Consider the following 17,174-nt stretch of genomic DNA (forward strand, 5'->3'; position numbering starts at 1 on the left):
GGAAGTCTAAGATCAAGGTGTCCCCAAGGATTAAGGTGTTGGTTCCTTCTGATCCTGTTACCTTCTATTGTAGACCTCATGTCATCTTCCCTCTGTGTGTGACTGTGTCATAATGGCCTCTTCTTAATAGGACCCCAGTCACATTGGATTAGGGCCCACCTTTATGACCTCATTTTCAGGTATCACTTTAAAGACCCATGTTTGAGAATATTCTAAGGTCCTTGGGGTTAGGGCTTCCCCATAGGAATTGGGAGGGGACAGCACTCAGCCCACACTGAGCCTCAGGCCCTCGTTTCCTACATGTGAAGGGCTGCCCCACATGGCTCTGTGACTGCACTCGCAGCTGCATCCCCTCTGGCTTCAACCTGTTGTCACATATGGGAAGTGATGGGGCCACCTTCCATGGTGTCCCCTGGCATGCAACTGTGGGAGAGGAGCACTTGAAAGGCTGTCGTGAGTTTGAGCGGTCTACTGGTGGTGCTGATGGGGCATATGTGTGTGTGGGGGGGGCAAGCTGACTTCCTTAGGGTGGGGGGGTACGCCTGCTTCCTTACCTCCCCCTTGTCTGCAAACCCTGCAGAATGCTGGCTTCACCCCACCTCGCCTGTCCTGGCCCCCAGCTCCTCACAGAAGGCCCTGCTTTCAGACTGATGATTCCAGAACTGCTTCCTAGAGCTCCCTGTGCTCTGGCCTTGGGGCACACCAGCGGCCCATCCTGCACTGTCTGCTCCTCTCTCATCCTGGACGTGGAATTAGTATCAATGTCTGCACGTTTTCACACTCCTCCCTCCCGCTTCCTGGTGTCCCTTCTCTTTCGAGGCCCATGGTGCCACTCCAGCAATGTGTGATCAAGCCTGACATCTCTCACTCCCGTCCATGTCTCTCTCACCCCACACAGCAATTTTCACTGAGAACTCGGAGTCTCTAACCAAAACCTCCTTGGTCCCTGTGCTCCAGCCCTGCTACCCTCTGTGTGACCCCCACACATCCACAAACCTACAGTGACAACCAGGGGGCCCTGGGCAGCTGCAGCCCTAGGCTGGGGGAGGGCGCTTTTCATGCCTTACCTCTAATTTAGGCAATGACCTTGTCAGGTGAGCAAACGGTCTGCATGGCACAGGCCAGGTTAAGTGACCTTCCTCGGGTGACATGGGTGGGAAGTGGCAGGAACCAGTGAAGAAGTCCCATCTCTCCCAGTCTTGACATCTCACTTTTTACCCTCAGGCAGTGCCCTGAGCCTTCTTGAATTCTCCCCACACCAGCCCATGAAGGCTGCCACCTGTTTCCCTGTTAGCGACAGGTCCCTGCCAGTTCCCAGGGGCCGCCCTCCTCCCATCGCCTGTGCCCACCGCAGCTCTGCACCCGACCTTGGAGCACCTCACCATTGCGCTATGACCTGTCACTCCCGCCGTACCAGGAAGAGCACAGTCACAGCATCAGCGCTTTACTCAGCTTAGCTTATCAAAGCCTCAGTTTCTTCAATGGTGAAATGGGGCTAACCACTCTGCAGACTACAGATCACAGGTAACTTGGAGGGTGGGGCATTTATTCCCAGGCCAGGTGAGTCATGGAGGTGTAACTGGGGTCACCCTGGCTCCTTTTACTCACCCCTCTTCCCTATCTCAAAGCCTTCCTCCTACCACTGCACTTCGGTTATGCATGGCTCCCAGGCATAGTGGTCAACTAATTTATACCTTCTGTCTGCGGGACTGGCTCCTCCCATCCTGCTCTCCCTCCCGAAGCCCTGGGCAGCCCAGGATGAGGAGCGCCAGCTACCAAATTAGGCAGACGGCATGCACAAGCCTGTCCGAGCTGAGCCCAGGTGAAGAGGACTTGGAGTTGAGTGTTTCCTAGACAAATCATCCCTGTGGCAGACAAGGCACACATCCGTCTCTTAACAAGAGGCATTTTTAGACAGTCCTGACATTTCTTTATTCTGGTGCCTTGCTCACCGGGCAATGTCCTGCCCACTTCATTCCCCATGCAGCTCCAATACGGAGAAAAGCTGGTCAGAAAATCCTAGGCCCCTGAGCACACACCAGAGATGCAACCTGGGTGGGTGTCCTTTCCTGAAATGCCTCCTGGCTCGGCCTCAGCCACCTGCCTGGGGCAACTGCTGGCCGTTATTTCTCAATATAACTGCAGTTTGAGTGTCTGGAACTGGGCTCATGCAGATCCATCCTCCAGGGGGCTTGCTTCCCGTTTTGCCTCAGAATCAGGATTGGAGCCCAGGTCCACGGTCAAGGTCAGCTTGAGCCCTGGCAGCTCCGGGACTGGCCCTGCGGATTCTCGTCTGCTTGGCTTCGCCTCTCACACCTTTGCCATCTGTCCTGCAGCAGGAAGACACCAACACTGAGGCTGAGAGCCGTCCCAGATCACAGATGGAGATCACAGATGTCACCTACACTGACATTCTTTGAATTCAGAAGGTCTAGAGACGGGGGGAAAACGACATCTTTATTTTTATGAACCTCCAGCTGAATGTAGCCAATAATCTGGGAATTTTGTCACCAATAAAGAAATCTGATGTTTTCATATCACATTAATTACTGCAGTCTTTTCATACTGTTTATGCTCATCACGACTTTGGAATTACAATAGCTGCTTGATACAAGACCTTGTCATTTAACAAATTAAGAAGCACATATAATAAAAATATTTTGATGTCTCTGTATAATTAGTCATCTCGATAATCCCATGCAATGTGTTCTACTCATCTGAAAACCTCAGAAGACCCGAGTTGTCAACAAATGGAGACCCTGTAGCTACAGCTCACTGAGGACACAGAAATCCTGTGACCACATGGCTGCTGCTGCCCATTCAACCTCTTTCAGAACTTTTAGTGATGGCAAACGCGGTGGACACCATGGCTACCCAAATGCTGCCCCTCCCTTCCCTTGCTAGCAGCACCCCCTTCCACAATGAGCATGATGGCACTGGCAGGTGACTGGGTGACCGGTTCTGGGCAATGGGGTGAAGAAGTCTGCCGGGCAGAGTACGGAGGTCACTGAGACAGACATGTCCTCCCTAAGGAGAGAAAAGAAAAAGAATAAGAGAGAAGGATGGATGGATGGTATAAAGAGTGGGGGGAAAGAAAGGAAGAGAAAGATGCTTTGTTTTCACTGAGCATCCTCTCGTGCCTTGGCAGTGGGGGGCAGGGGCAGGCAGAAAGCAGTATGCTCACAATGCAACACCCCAGGATCGACCTGGAACCTGGCCAGCTTTGGGTAGCTTGTTATACAAGATAATTAATGTCTCTTTTACTAAACTGTAGTTAGTTGGGATTTTGGACACTCACAACTGAAAGTACTCCAATTAATAATTCCCTGCAATTCAAGAGCAATGCGGTCAGTTTGTTTTTATAAATTCTTGGGTGAGCCTGAGTCACTAATACTGTCACATCTCAGCCCACGGATGGTAATCTTCCCCCCCTGAAAGGGTTCTTGCATCACCGGCAGGGGAGGCCAGGGCCTTGTTGAGACTCAAGGTTTAATCTCTTACCTGTATTCAAGCTCTGGTTCAAAGTTTGCCTCCCTCGTGGGTGTAACTGGGACGAGGAACACTTCAGGATCTTTGCTGTGGTCCCCCTCCCCTGCTCCTTAACAAGCCACAGGCGCTCGGGCAGGAGCTGCGGAGAATCTTTCCCACCACTCCTTTGGGACCTTATGGATAAAGTGTTCTGGAAACATGATGTATGTTTCCAAAACATTTATGGGTAGCATACGTGATACATAAAATCAAACACATATACATTGTACTATTAGTAAATTGCTCAGGAATATGTAATATGTCTATGAAGACAATTCTAGGTCAGCCCATGAACAGAAATAGCAAGAGAGATTTTACTTTTCTGGCTGAATATATAGAAATTTTCTTAATGTGAAATATACCACAGAATTGAAGAGCTGAGTTTGGGTTAAGTATTTTATTCTAAAAACATTGGCAAATCTGCTCCTCTTTGCTCCGGTCCTGAGCTCATATAGCTCCATTCCCCCCAGGACCAGCATAGCCCTTCCTGGGCATCAGGGGTGCCCACTTCTGTCCCTCCTGACCACTGATAATCTCTTTTCTGTGTCGCCCCCACTCCGGGACCACAGAGCACTTTGCTTGCTGTCCTTTCTTTGGCATTTAACATGTTTTCTTCTCTCCTTGTTTTTCAGTACTAATGGGGCAACACAGAGAGATTCTCAGCAAATATTTATTGAATAAACTTTTTCCTGTTGCCAAAGCAAAACACACACTCTCTCTCTCTCTCTCTCTCTCTCTCTCTCTGCGGGCTCTAACAAACAGCACAATTATGCTGAGCTTGTTTTGCTATTTCAGGGCAGGAGAGCCAAATTTGTGGTTGTCTCAAATAGAATGGAAAAAGAAAGAAGATGCTTAACTGTGGCTTCCAGAATAGTGAAAACGCTCACCTGGCTGGTCTTTCCAGTGCCCCGCTCTCTCCCTTATCCTTCATCAGAATTATTAAAAAGGATTAGTCAATGTTGTGTTCTCTTGATACACTTGTGGAGTTGTTGAAAGGCAGGTGTTTTAAACGGCCAAGAATGAGGGAGAAGAGCCTTAGCCAGCCTCGGATGGAACGGGTGAGCTCAGGTACCTGGTAAACAAGTATATCGATTTTAAGTACTTTAAAAGCTGTGCAAATACTGCCTTCCTTTCCCCACCCGGTTTGGACTGTAGGCTGTGGGTCTGGGTGCCCAGCACTGAGTCTAGGTGAGGACTCAGCAGCGGAACCTTAAGTGAGTTAATGGCTTCAAGCACCACCTTCCCCAGCCGCTGTAAAATGCAGCCCCAAACACTACCTCACAGATGCCGCCATGAGAAGACAATGAGAATGTGTTTAAGGGCTTGGCTTTGTGCCTGGCACATCATAAACTCTCTACAAATGATAATGGTTATTATTACAAATAGGAATAAACACAAAAGGGCACAGTGGTAAAAGGTGAATGCATTTTAGAAGTGTGATAAGAAATGGTAATTGAGCACCGCCCTCCTCACCCTAAAGAAGACAGACCATCATCACCGTCCTCAAACACCAGCCACATCCATCCATCCTCCAAAGGCTAAGAATGACTGCGGCTGCCACCAGGGAGCATTATCTATAAAGTATCTTCTCTTTATTTAAGTTAAACAATTTTCAAGGATGGTTTCCATCTATAAAATGGACAAGTACAAGCTCTGTACAGCAGTTCTTTTAAAAAATCAACTGGAAAAAAAATTACCAAACTATATTTTGAATTTGCAAAACATACTCACAGAGACCGTCATTTTAGCTTTTATGAGGACATAAGAAAGACCATCACAGAGGAGATGACGAACTACACCACGCTTTGCTCCAAGGGCTTTTAGGAAAAGACTCTTTATTTGTAAAAATGGAGTGGGAGGGTGAGATAAGTCCCCATGACTACAAAATAATGCAACCACAGTAAGTCACTTTGGCACACTGTCATGTAAACATAGCTCACCTCTAGGGAGCCCTCCTAACCCACCTCTGCTCATAATACACACTCTGTCCAAGGCCGCTGCGCCTACCAGCTCAGGGACAGGGAGTGCCTCCCCCCCCAAGGGACTGGGTGTACCAGTCCTGGTGGAACCAAGGTTGGTTAGACTTTTGGGTTGGGTGGGGGTATGTGGGCAAAGGATCGTCAAGAAACTGATTGAAATTTGTTTCCATCTGAGCCAAATTTGTTTTCTGTCAGTGGGATTTTTCCTAACAGTAGTTACAGCTCACAGGTGACAGGGTCTGATGACAGAAGCCGGTGCTGCGGCTGGGGGTACTGCAGTGACCAGCTCCTGCCCCACCTGCATTCAGCAGCCTTATGCAGGTGCCTATGACTCTCCTCAGGAACCCATGCATGGTCACAATCAGCCTTCAAGATGGAAGTGTGCAGAGTTCACCCAGTCATGGCCTCCTGGCCACCAAAACATATCTGGCTGTTTGGCAGGGGGCAAAAAGGGAGAAGACAGAGGAAAAAGTCACCCAACCACACTTCTGTGCCAATGTCATCACCATAAAGCAAACGCATGTGGAGGAAGAAGGCCCAACGCTGCCCCTTCTCCTGAGAGAGTCAGCAGGGAAGGGCAGCACTCGGCAGTGTCCACCCAGCAGGGACTCAGGACCACTTCTCGTTCTGTGGTCCCCTGGTCCCTCCCTAAGGGGCTGAAGATGTGCACTCAGGATGCACGTTCTACCACGCAGTTTTGCGTGGGCTGCTGGGTGTGGTCAGCCTCTTTGAGGCTGGGTGTGGATGTGCGAATGGTGGGCAAGAGGGGGAGTGAAGGAGGCAGTGGCCAGAGTGACCAAGGAGCCCTTCTGCAGGGGCTGGGGCTGGTCTGTCACTGTATGTGGGCACTTCAAAGGCAAGCTGGGCTCTGCAACAATTCCTGGGCACCCAGGCAGATGCCCGGGCATTGCTTCCTGTTATTACTTTTAGTTCATAACTGTCTGTGGTTCACACTGACTTCTGCTTCCTAAGCCACAAGGCTGCCGCATCAGGCCTTGGGTCCTCACTACAAGTGGGCAGGTGATGCTGGTTTCTTCCCCCTATTTCTTGACCCAAAGCTCCTGAGTCATCACTAGGGCCTGGGAGGGACAGACAGGCAGGTCAGAGTGCAGGGCCCGGTGACCCTGACAGTGCTGCCAACACACCAGGACACTCGTGATGAGCCCCATGCCAACCCGGGACAGCTTCCGACAGGCATTGGGAGCTGCAGGGTGTGGTTTTTACTTTTCCCCATAGAGAAAAGAAATTTAATTTAAAAAGACCTAAAGCAGTATTTGTCAAAATAAGGAACCCATCCAGGTTTACAGATACCAAGGGCACAAAAAGTAGATTCCAACACAGCAGTGACTCCCACGCTACAGCCAAACAGAGATGGTGGGCCCGAGGCCCAACACCTGAGGCCGGAGGTCCAGACTCCAGGCACCACTCATTCCTGGGCAGTGGTGGGCAAGCCCCCAGCCGGCCGGGGCAGCCCCTGCCAGCTGCTAGGGCCCCTCCCACCGGGCAGATACCACTCCTCAGGAGGAGCCGGGCCCCACAGGGCTCGTGTGCCTCCTCCACACAGCCAAGCACTGCTTCGTGGAGAATTTACAAGATGAGGACGACCTACGGAAACCATAGGGTACTGACCATACGCTCTTCCTTTATATGTATTTATATTTAGTGTCCCACCGTAGAAAAGTTCATACTCAAATACAGCATGGACGGTGTGTGGAGGGGTCTGCAGCTGGAATAAGGTGGGGGGAAGGGGAGGAAGACGTAAACCTGCAGAATGATGACTGGGTGTCGTGGAGACCACATGACTGCGATGGGGCCCCATGGAGATTTCCAGACTTCTCCTCACCACCACCAGTGCAGTGTCCACGCCCCTTCTCCCCCACCACCTCCGCGACTGCCTTTGTTGTCCCATCCCGACTGTCCTGGGGATGATCCTCAGCATCTGAGCAGGAACCAGGAGGGAGCCGGGAAGGAAGGGGTGGCCGTGGCCTTCAGAGAGGCGACCTGATTGTGTCCTGTGACTCGTGGAAAGTGGGTCTCTTTTCTTGCCTCTTCTGTGTCTGCCCATCCCCCGCCCAGCTGAGGCGCTCCGACTTTCAGACCATGATGGAATACTGAGGTATATAGTTCCGCGGAAAGTTTAAGAAACATAATCAATAACGTGATCATCCAACTCAGCCTGCTACCACGGGAGATGGCCGGCCGGCCCGGCGCCCCTACTGCTGTAGGTTGAGTGAGAACTTCCACTGCTGGGACAGGGCGGGGCCGCACACCTCCACGCTCAGGCCCCCCGTCTTGGCCATGCGGCTGTCCAGGCACAGGTTGCTGCCCACGTGCCGCAGTTTCGAGTTGCCCTCAATCTGCTCCCACTTCTGCAAGAGAAAAGAGAATGCCTTCAACCATGGGCACACACAGACTCGTCCTCAGGACTGTGCGGCTGCACTAGAAACCAGCCAGCAAACAGTCCTTTCTGGTTTCTGATCATGAAGGGTGAAAGCTGGCAAGAGCCCCAAGATGCAGCAGCAGCAGGTGCTACTGAGGTTCCAGGAGAGAAATCTGTGTTTGTAACTTGGAACTTCTTTTCTGGATCCTGCTGGAGACCCCTTCTCTGGCCCTATCTGGCACCCACTCTGGGTGTCCCCTCATCCAAGCCCCAGTGCTTTTTGGAGGGAAGTTGTGCCCATTCACTAGAAGGCTTGATCATCCATTTCACCCTAGAAGGAACCCCAGGAAGCCGAGCCACCAGGAAGGGCACCCCAGTCCTTCCCTGGCTGTAGGAAGGCAGCCCCATCCAGGGGCTCAGTTTGGGCACTGCCAGCTCCCACTAACGGGCTATGCGCAGGTGAACCAGAGGCACGGCACCAGGTCAAATAACAGGCAAGATGCTTTTGTGGCCAAAACATCAAGTTGAAGAATCTACTTCTATATGGTGTGTCTTCTTTACTAGTGTGTAAGCTCCTACGTGGGTATGAGAAATTGGTCTCAGCTACCCTAGAGTTCCCCTGGTGTTCTGCACAGCAGGGACCAAACAGTATCTGTTGAGTTCTGAATGTCCCACTTGTCAAATACAAAGAGAGTATAATGAATCTTACTAATGTATGTACACACAAACACCCTACTTACATCAAACCAGCCACCAACCAAATTCAACTAAGCAGCCAAACTCAACCCACCGAGTCAGAAAACAAAGCCCGCCACCAGCCTGAAGAAACCTGGGGACCTCTCACTGTTTTTTATTCCCATGCAAAAATCTCTAATGCTTTTTCTTGAAAAAAGATTAAAAAGTAACACACTTTTTTCTTCATAACACTCTCCCTTCATTAATGTGGTCTGTGATTCTAATTAATTTTTTATGCTGTGTGCACTAACGCAAATCCTTTTGATACCATGGAAATAAATTCTCCTCCTCTCACCTCCCTTCCCCTCTGACTCTGCAAATGTGCACACAATACGAACATACAGATGTGCTTGGAAACCAAATACCCCAACTGGCAAGGCAGTGCAGCTTTAAGATAAAAATAGCAGAGGAGCCTCTTCTCAGAGGACAAATGGATGAGACGGGAGGAAGAGGCGAGGCCAGGCAAAGAGGGCCCAGTGCCCGGGCCTGGGCCTTCCACACAAAGACCATGGCGAGGATGCTCTCAGAAGGACCCTGATGCATATCCATGTGGCCTGCTAACCTGGAGATGCTGCCAACAGTGAAATACGGGTGATCCGAGGAGGAATGCCAGGAGACTGGTGCTGCCTGCCCATCGCCCCCCTTCATGCTGGCTCCCTCTCTGCTGCCTGTCACTCCTCCTGCTGATCTCCATTGTCATGGAAAGTGTGTATGTGGCTGTGTACATCCCTGTGTCACTCTGAGTGGTCAGGAATCAACTTGACAAAGAATACAGGATGAATGAAGTCGGAGTCCCTTCCCTGGAAGGGATCTGTCATGTGTCAAAGCATCTCCTAAGTTGGGGGCGCTTAAAAAAAACAATCAGCCGCCAGGGGTCTCTGGAAGGCAGTCTTGTCAGATCAGACCCATCAGTCTGAGAGGACTGTCATGGGGTAGGACAAATTTCTGAGACATGAGGATCTACTGAAATGTTGGTAGGAACCTCACTTTCTAATTAGGAGCATCGCTCTCTAACGGGCAGAGCGTCGGGGTGAACACTGACAGGCCCTCAAGCACACCACGCACTGGAAGAGCTGACTGTTGCAGCTTTTTCCATCTCATGACGTGAGCCCTTTATGGGGGCCAGTTATGGTTCCCACGAACTGGGACCATGGGAGGAGCACCTGTTAACCCTTGAAATAAAGTTAGCCCTTCCTACAGGTTACTCCTCTACAGAGTAGGCACCCATTTGTCTTATTATAAGGTTTGGAGACCCGATAAAGTCATCACTATCATTCCTCAACACCCTCACAGACATCCAGCCCAAATGCCCCAATACACCCAGAGCAGAATTTCAGGTGGCCCGAGGCCCTGGGACTGTAGCTTCTCTTACCTAACAGTTGTTCTTACTCACCAAGGTGATACACAGTCAGAAACTGTATCATCGACACAGAGGAGTATCCCAGGGACTATCAACAGTGAGCAGAGGCAGCATCCCTGCCAGACCAGGCTGGGTTCTGCAGAGCAGGGGAGGAGGGACACCCGGGATGGGTCGGGGATGGACAGAGGAAACATGGCCCTCTGCAAGCCCTTCTCTGACACTTGGGGTCTAAGAGATATGACACTGGGCAGGAGGCAATGGCTCTGGGCCTCAGCTACCACTTTGGTGAAATTAGTGCTGGACTAGACACTCCCGGAGGCTCCTGGCTGTCTGGTCAGGTCTGTGCCTCAGTTTCCCCACACCCATCTATCTCCCTGGGAGGGGTGGTAAGATGAGCCAGTGCCCCATATGTTGGCATGCTAGAAGGTCCCTTATTGTGCCCTGCTGGCTCCAACACTTGCCATTAACCCATGGCTCAAGAGGGGTCTGCCTCCAGCTTCCCCCCAGGGATCATGTCAGGACAAAGCAGCTTTTAAGCTGCTTTCAGAATGTAAAAATACATTCTGAAATTTTTGGAAAGAGTACAAAAATAATACACACACACACACACACACACACACACACTTTGAGGGTGTGTTTGGATACGGTCTCACCCATATGGACTTCAATCACTTAGAATTTTTGTAAATTTAAAAAGAAAAAATAATGAATCAATAAAAACATGTAATTTCTCTTTAAAACGCCCAGTGGCACGGGGAGGCAAAGGAGAACCCAGTTGGAAAGGTGATGTCAGACCTTTGGCTTTCCGGGCTGTGGGTCTGCCAGCACACAGACACAACACACAGAAAGCCATCCCCCTGGTGACGTTATTAGAACCTCACTTTCTCTTCCAGCCCTTTCTGTAGGTCAGTGCTTCACTAACTTCTCATGAACAAAGTTCGCCAACTTTCGTTTTCTAAACAAAGCTTTAAATCGCAGCTTTCACTCGTTCAGGTTGGCGTCTCTGCCCACTGTTGGCACGGCGGGTCCTGCGCCAGGGCCGTGCTCTTGGTGTGTGCCCAGCATAGAGCCTATCCTTATAGACCTTCGTGGGAGTAGCAGATGATCACCAAACACAGCCCCTGCCTTTTCAGTCTCCTTAGAGGGTGAGGCCCACATGTGAACAGACCACGAGGACACGGGAAGACTGGACCCAGGACAGATGATCCCATGGTAGAAGCCGACAGCAGGGGGCAGAAGAGAGACAGCAGACTGTCGAGAGTGGGCGCTGACGGGACGCACGCCTGCCTTTCAGTGCTCATGCCTCACACCTCCTCTCACTAACACCTTGACCCCGCGTTCACCAGGCACAGAACTTACTGAGTGCCTCCTACATGCCAGGGACTCTACATCATGTTGGGGCTGCAGGAGAAACAAGGAGCTTAAATCGAATAAGGCAGTTGGACATCATCCAGATAAGTACACGAAGCGATCAACACCCCGAAGGGCGAGGTGGAGAGGCCCGAGAGTCGGAACCGGGCACAGGCATTTGGGGTGCTGAGAGCCGTACCTGTCTGCTGTCGTTCTCTCGGCAGCCCTGCAGCTTTATGAGCGAGCCAGGCATCCGGTCCACCACGGTCAGACACAAGTCCATGTGCTTCACTGATTTCTCCTTGGTCAAGGCCCATTCCTGGAACACAGAGCCAGACAAGGTCAGGGGTACGTGCTGTGCAGGGATGAGAAGGGAGAGGAGCAGAGGTGGGACCCGAGAGGGAAACGGGGTGCGAGGACTGGGGACACCCCAACCAGCTCAAAGCTATCAAATGACTTTGTGCCTATGGGCAAATCTACAACTGGGGGCACCAGGGGAGCCCCACAATCGGGCACTAAGTGCTCTGAGTGCCTCAGTAAGATGAACAGTGTTAACAATTTTAGCCCCAAATGCAAATCAGCACATCATTTTTCTGTCACTGAACATGAGCTGTGAACACTGTTGCTCAAGCTTGGGCCCACAAAGCACAGTTCCAGGTCAACTTTCCACCCACACTATTGCAGAAAGATCTGCCCAGGGCAGGTGTGGTTTGCAAAAAGAGTTTGTAAATGTGGACTGCAATGTATAAATATCCTAAATGACACACGGCAGATGTGAGCCAGCCATACAGCATCCAGCCTCACAACTGTGACTAAGTTGACCTATTGGTGCTCATGAAACCTGTGAGCCCTGGGAACAGGTCTGCGTGTTCATGCACACGCCACACAGCTCAAGGCAGGTGCGTGCTATGTGCCAAGCACTATCTCACCCCTCAATACCACAGTCCATGACAGGCTACTATTCACTCCATTTTATAGATGAGAAGACTGCGCTGTGGAGGGCTGAAGTAACTTGCCCCTGATTTGTAATACAAACAGATCTATGTCTGTACACATACACACAACATATGCACTGTTGGTCAAATAAGTTTGTAAATATGATATATATGTTTGCTCGCTTATAGTTTGCATTGGGTGTGGGGGACAGGCTGTAAGTAGGCTGGGTTGTTATAGCCTAAGGCTTAGTTTTAAGACTAAGCTTTTCCCCACACCCTTGACTGATTGCATGATGTGGGGTGGTGCACTCTCATGAGGAATCCCATTATGCTTCAGATAAGTGACTTTGTATCAGAGACTTCCTTGTTTGTGATAGATATGTGAATTCCAAACTGCCCTCTAGATGTTCCACTTATCTGTCAGACCTCACCCTTACTGGACTATCGCCCCTGAGACAGAGGAATTCAAGAAGCTGGTCAACCTGACCCAAGAAGGAGCATTCCAGAAAGCTGAAATCCTCAAACCGTAAATGGGAACATACCAGGACTTGTGCCTCAGTATCCCCTCAGGCTCTCCCAAACACTATATAATTCGCTCCTAGTCCGTAACTGGTGCTCTTCCCCCCCCCCCCCCCCCCGAGAAGTGCCCGGCAGGGTTCCTTTCTTCCTTTTATTTATTTTTTTTTCTTTCTTTTTTTTTTCTTTTCATTTTTCTGAAGCTGGAAACAGGGAGAGACAGTCAGACAGACTCCCGCATGCGCCTGACCGGGATCCACCCGGCACGCCCACCAGGGGGCGACGCTCTGCCCATCAGGGGGCGACGCTCTGCCCATCCTGGGCGTCGCCATGTTGCGACCAGAGCCACTCTAGCGCCTGAGGCAGAGGCCACAGAGCCATCCCCAGCGCCCGGGCCATCCTTGCTCCAGTGGAGCCCTGGCTGCGGGAGGGGAAGAGAGAGACAGAGAGGAAGGCGCGGCGGAGGGGTGGAGAAGCAAATGGGCGCTTTCTCCTGTGTGCCCTGGCCGGGAATTGAACCCGGGTCCTTCCTCCGCACGCTAGGCCGACGCTCTACCGCTGAGCCAACCGGCCAGGGCCCCTTTCTTCCTTTTAATAGTCTGTTACTCTGGTCTTTTCGGACTCCCATGGATTCCAACATTTGGTGCCAAAAACCGGGACAGGGTACTAACTGCCTGGACGATCCCTCTTTGCCGTCCAAACTTACAACCAGGGAAGCAATGGGCAGTGGCAGCTTGTCCTGGGCTTACTCCCTGATTCTGTTTGGACGTGTAATTGTAGGTCGATTGGTCGGTGACCTGTCCCTGTCCCGAACCCCTGCTGGACCAGAAAGGTAAGGAGTTTCTCCATTCCCTTCCCCGATTGGCCTCCAAATTTCTCTCTAAAAACACCCCTTCCTGGTTGGACGGTTTTGACTTCGGACCCCATATCTGCAGGTGGTCTGCCTCTACCCCTTTATGCACTTCTACGAAAGTCTAGGGGCGCCTTGCCAGGACACTCTCCTACGTCCTGGGATCTCAGCCTTGGGGTCACAACCTCTTGTCTGAGACTCTCTTTCTACAGAGATTTTCTCCTCTCGGAACTGTGACTGAAGGTGGGGACGCCCCCTTTTCTCACCAGTCTCCTCTACTGTGGGCTCCTCTCAGTCCAAACCGTCCAGCCAGGCTCCCCTCGGAACATGGGCTCTTCCCAATCTCAGGCCTCAGAGACGACTCCTCTACTCCTTCGGGACTCACCCTACTCTCTGAGGTTCACAGTTTGGGAGGTTTATACTCCGAGTGGCCTGCTTCTACAAAATCCTATCTTGACAATTTCTGCCACCAGACGGGCAGGGCATCAGAGATTCCTTATGTGCGGGCTTTCTTCTCCCTTTGCTCCTGTCCTTAATTTCTGTGCTGCTTGTTCTACATGCAGGCCCGTTTTGGCCACAGAAACCTCACATAAACCTCCACTCCTAATCTTTCCTTCTCCGTGGACTCCCAACTCTCTCCCTCCTGCCTGACCCCCTGGGGTGCCCCTCTCTCGGGGATCCTCTTTGGTCCCTCTGCAAATCTCTTTACCTCAAGTCTCTTCCCTCCAAGAGCCCCTCCCTTTGCAAAAACCTGTTTCTCAGTTTCTCATTCACCTGCAAATCCAGTCTCTCTTTCTCCTCCCCTGCTGGCCGGGGGCTTCTCCCTTCTCCACTGTGTTCTTAAGCCCCTCCCCCCTCCTTAGAAGCTGTAGCTCCGGCTGCGGTGCCTGTCTCATCTCTGACCTCTCCTCCTTCCTTACAAACTGTGACTGTGCCTCTTTCCTCCTTGCCCCCTCCCCTCTCCTCAGAGCTCTTAAATCCTTTTGACTCCTCTGACCACATGGTGCTTTCATCACCTCCTCCTCCTCTTGCAGATTCTGACCCTCCTTCTTTTCCATCCAGTTGCTCACACTGTCCATCCGTCTGCTTTCTCTCTTCCTCCCCTCTATGCTGACAACTCCCTGTCATCTTGAAAAACTTAAAAAAAGCAGAATTGTAGCCTGACCAGGCGGTGGCGCAGTGGATAGAGCGTCGGACTGGGATGCGGAAGACCCAGGTTCGAGACCCCGAGGTTGCCAGCTTGAGCACGGGCTCATCTGGTTTGAGCAAAAAAAAAAGCCCACCAGCTTGAACCCAAGGTCGCTGGCTCCAGCAAGAGGTTACTCAGTCTGCCGAAGGCCCGTGGTCAAGGCACATATGAGAAAGCAATCAATGAACAACTAAGGTGTTGCAGCGCGCAATGAAAAACTAATGATTGATGCTTCTCATCTCTCTCCATTTCTGTCTGTCTGTCCCTGTCTATCCCTCTCTCTGACTCACTCTCTGTCTCTTTAAAAAAAAAAAAAAAAAAAAAAAAAAAAGCAGAATTGTATATTAAGCTATGTAAGTAATCCATTCTTGTCTCTTTGTCAGAAAATATCTCTGATATAATTTGAATTGAAACAAGTAAAGCGTGCTCATTTAAATTCCTTAATTCATAATATGTGAAGTCTTTGTTTAATGTGTAACTGTGTCTGTTTCTAAGGCCGTAAACCAATAATTACCCACCTCTTAAACCAGGCTTACTCATCCCTACGGACTCTCACTGCAATACCCCCATCCTTCCTGTTTGAAAACCTTCAGGGGCTTTTCACCTCGTACAAGACTTACACCTAATCAATGAGGCGGTAGTTCCCCTCCACCCAGTAGCCCTAATCTCTACAAGTTATTGTCACACATTCCCTCAAACACCACTCACTTCAGGGTCCTAGACCTCAAGGATGCATTCTTTACCATTCCTCTCCAGGCGTCCCCAAACTACGGCCCGCGGGTCGCAATGCGGCCCCTTGAGGCCATTTATCCAGCCTCTACTGCACTTCTGGAAGGGGCACCTCTTTCACTGGTGGTCAGTGAGAGGACCACTGTATTTGGCAGCCTTCCAATGGTCTGAGGGACAGTGAACTGGCCCCCTGTGTAAAAAGTTTGGAGACCCCTGCTCTACACCCTGACTCTTACTTTCTGTTTGCCTTTACCCAGACACTAATGCAGCCCAGCAACTTACATGGATTGTTTTACCCCAGGGGTTCAAAAACAGCCCACACCTGTTTGGGCAGGCACTAGCTCAGGATTTAGCAGCATGCAATCTCAAAACTAGTACTCTCTTACAATATGTAAATAACCTACTCCTCTGCAGCTCCTCCCTGCCTGTCTCAAGGAGACACACCAACACCCTTCTTAACTTCCTCACTGTGAAGGGATATCATGTCTTCTCTGCTAAGACTCAACTTCACTCTTAAATTAGTCTTCGGTTTATCTGGGACTCTCCTTAACCCCCACCACCTGAGGTCTCACCCTAGATCTAACTCAGACCCTCCGCAGTCTCCAACCACCTACCACCACAAATCAAATTTTTTCTTTCCTCGTGTAAAGCCAGTAGCCAGGGCCACTATCACAACCGCCTGGCCCATGCAGGTTCGCATTGGATTTGGATAGTCGGTAAAGAAACAACGGAGCCAAAAGCTGATGGGCCATCATCTTTAATCCTAGCTTGCACCCAGCGGGCAAGTAAAAACACACACTGGGCTCCAAAACTCACTCATTCAGTGCTCACAAAGCTACTGACTTATCCGAGTTTCCTAGAATCAAAGGTTTCTAGCTCACCAGACTTATTCACCTCTGTTCCCCATCTCCTTCTCTCTACACAAACTCTGCACAAACTGGCTTCTCACTCAGCACTCCACCATCTTGGCTGCTTCTCCTGGCCTCCTCCATGTGACCTTCTCTGCTCTGTCTTCTAAAACTAATCTCAGGAACTAAGAGCGCAAGCTCCCGTTCTGCCCCCATTTTATAGTGCAGAAATCAAAACCTTTAATCCAATATACAAAATAGGGAAGTCTCTAATATAAAGTCACTTAACTGAGGCATGATGAGATTGTACCATCCCACATCAAAAAGGGTGGGAAAGGCTTAATCCCAAAACCAAGCCCCAGGCTACAAGGATCCTGCCTGCCCACAGCCCGCCCCCAACACACATTAATATCACCTGGGCGACAGCTTCCATGTGGGCAGCGCCATCTTTAACAAAGTGAGCATAATATATTTTATCTGCCCAACACCTCGGTCTAATAGGCTTCTGTAAGGCCAGGAGCCGCCATCGTGGCCATTCACATGCAGGTTCCCATTGGATTCGGGCAGACGATAAAGAAATGGCGGAGTCAGAGGATGGGGGCCATCCTATTTATTGGTGTCTCTCCAAGACAGGCAAACCACTAAAGAAGACGAGGGAAAAGCAGAAAACCAGCTTTTCCCATGAAGGGCAAGGGATCAGGAAAGCCCCTGCAATCGTGATAGCAGGAACTGAGTGAGCCAGCTCCTGGTCTGTCCCACTTTATAGTGTAGAAAA

The 17,174-nt window shown here is 50.7% G+C and overlaps 1 protein-coding gene across 3 annotated transcripts in view; it reads right to left on the bottom strand.

The window, feature by feature from the left end:
- Positions 1-3,271: 3,271 nt before the first annotated feature.
- Positions 3,272-17,174, bottom strand: part of GALNT2 (polypeptide N-acetylgalactosaminyltransferase 2) — a 219,071-nt gene continuing 205,168 nt past the window's right edge. The window contains exons 15-17 of one of the 3 annotated variants that reach the window (XR_010726019.1): positions 11,532-11,651; positions 4,416-4,600; positions 3,272-3,547 (exon numbers count right to left, since the gene is read on the bottom strand). Coding sequence is in view for 1 of the 3 variants with exons in the window: in XM_066234914.1 (XP_066091011.1) it covers positions 7,721-7,876; positions 11,532-11,651 (276 nt within the window). In the remaining 2 variants the exon portion in view is untranslated. Of the gene's footprint in view, positions 3,680-4,415; positions 4,601-5,098; positions 7,877-11,531; positions 11,652-17,174 lie in introns of those variants that run through there. The other 2 variants (XR_010726018.1, XM_066234914.1) reach the window with 2 other exon arrangements.

The sequence above is a fragment of the Saccopteryx bilineata genome, chromosome 1 (genome assembly GCF_036850765.1).
Source record: "Saccopteryx bilineata isolate mSacBil1 chromosome 1, mSacBil1_pri_phased_curated, whole genome shotgun sequence".
Lineage (NCBI taxonomy): Eukaryota > Metazoa > Chordata > Mammalia > Chiroptera > Emballonuridae > Saccopteryx > Saccopteryx bilineata.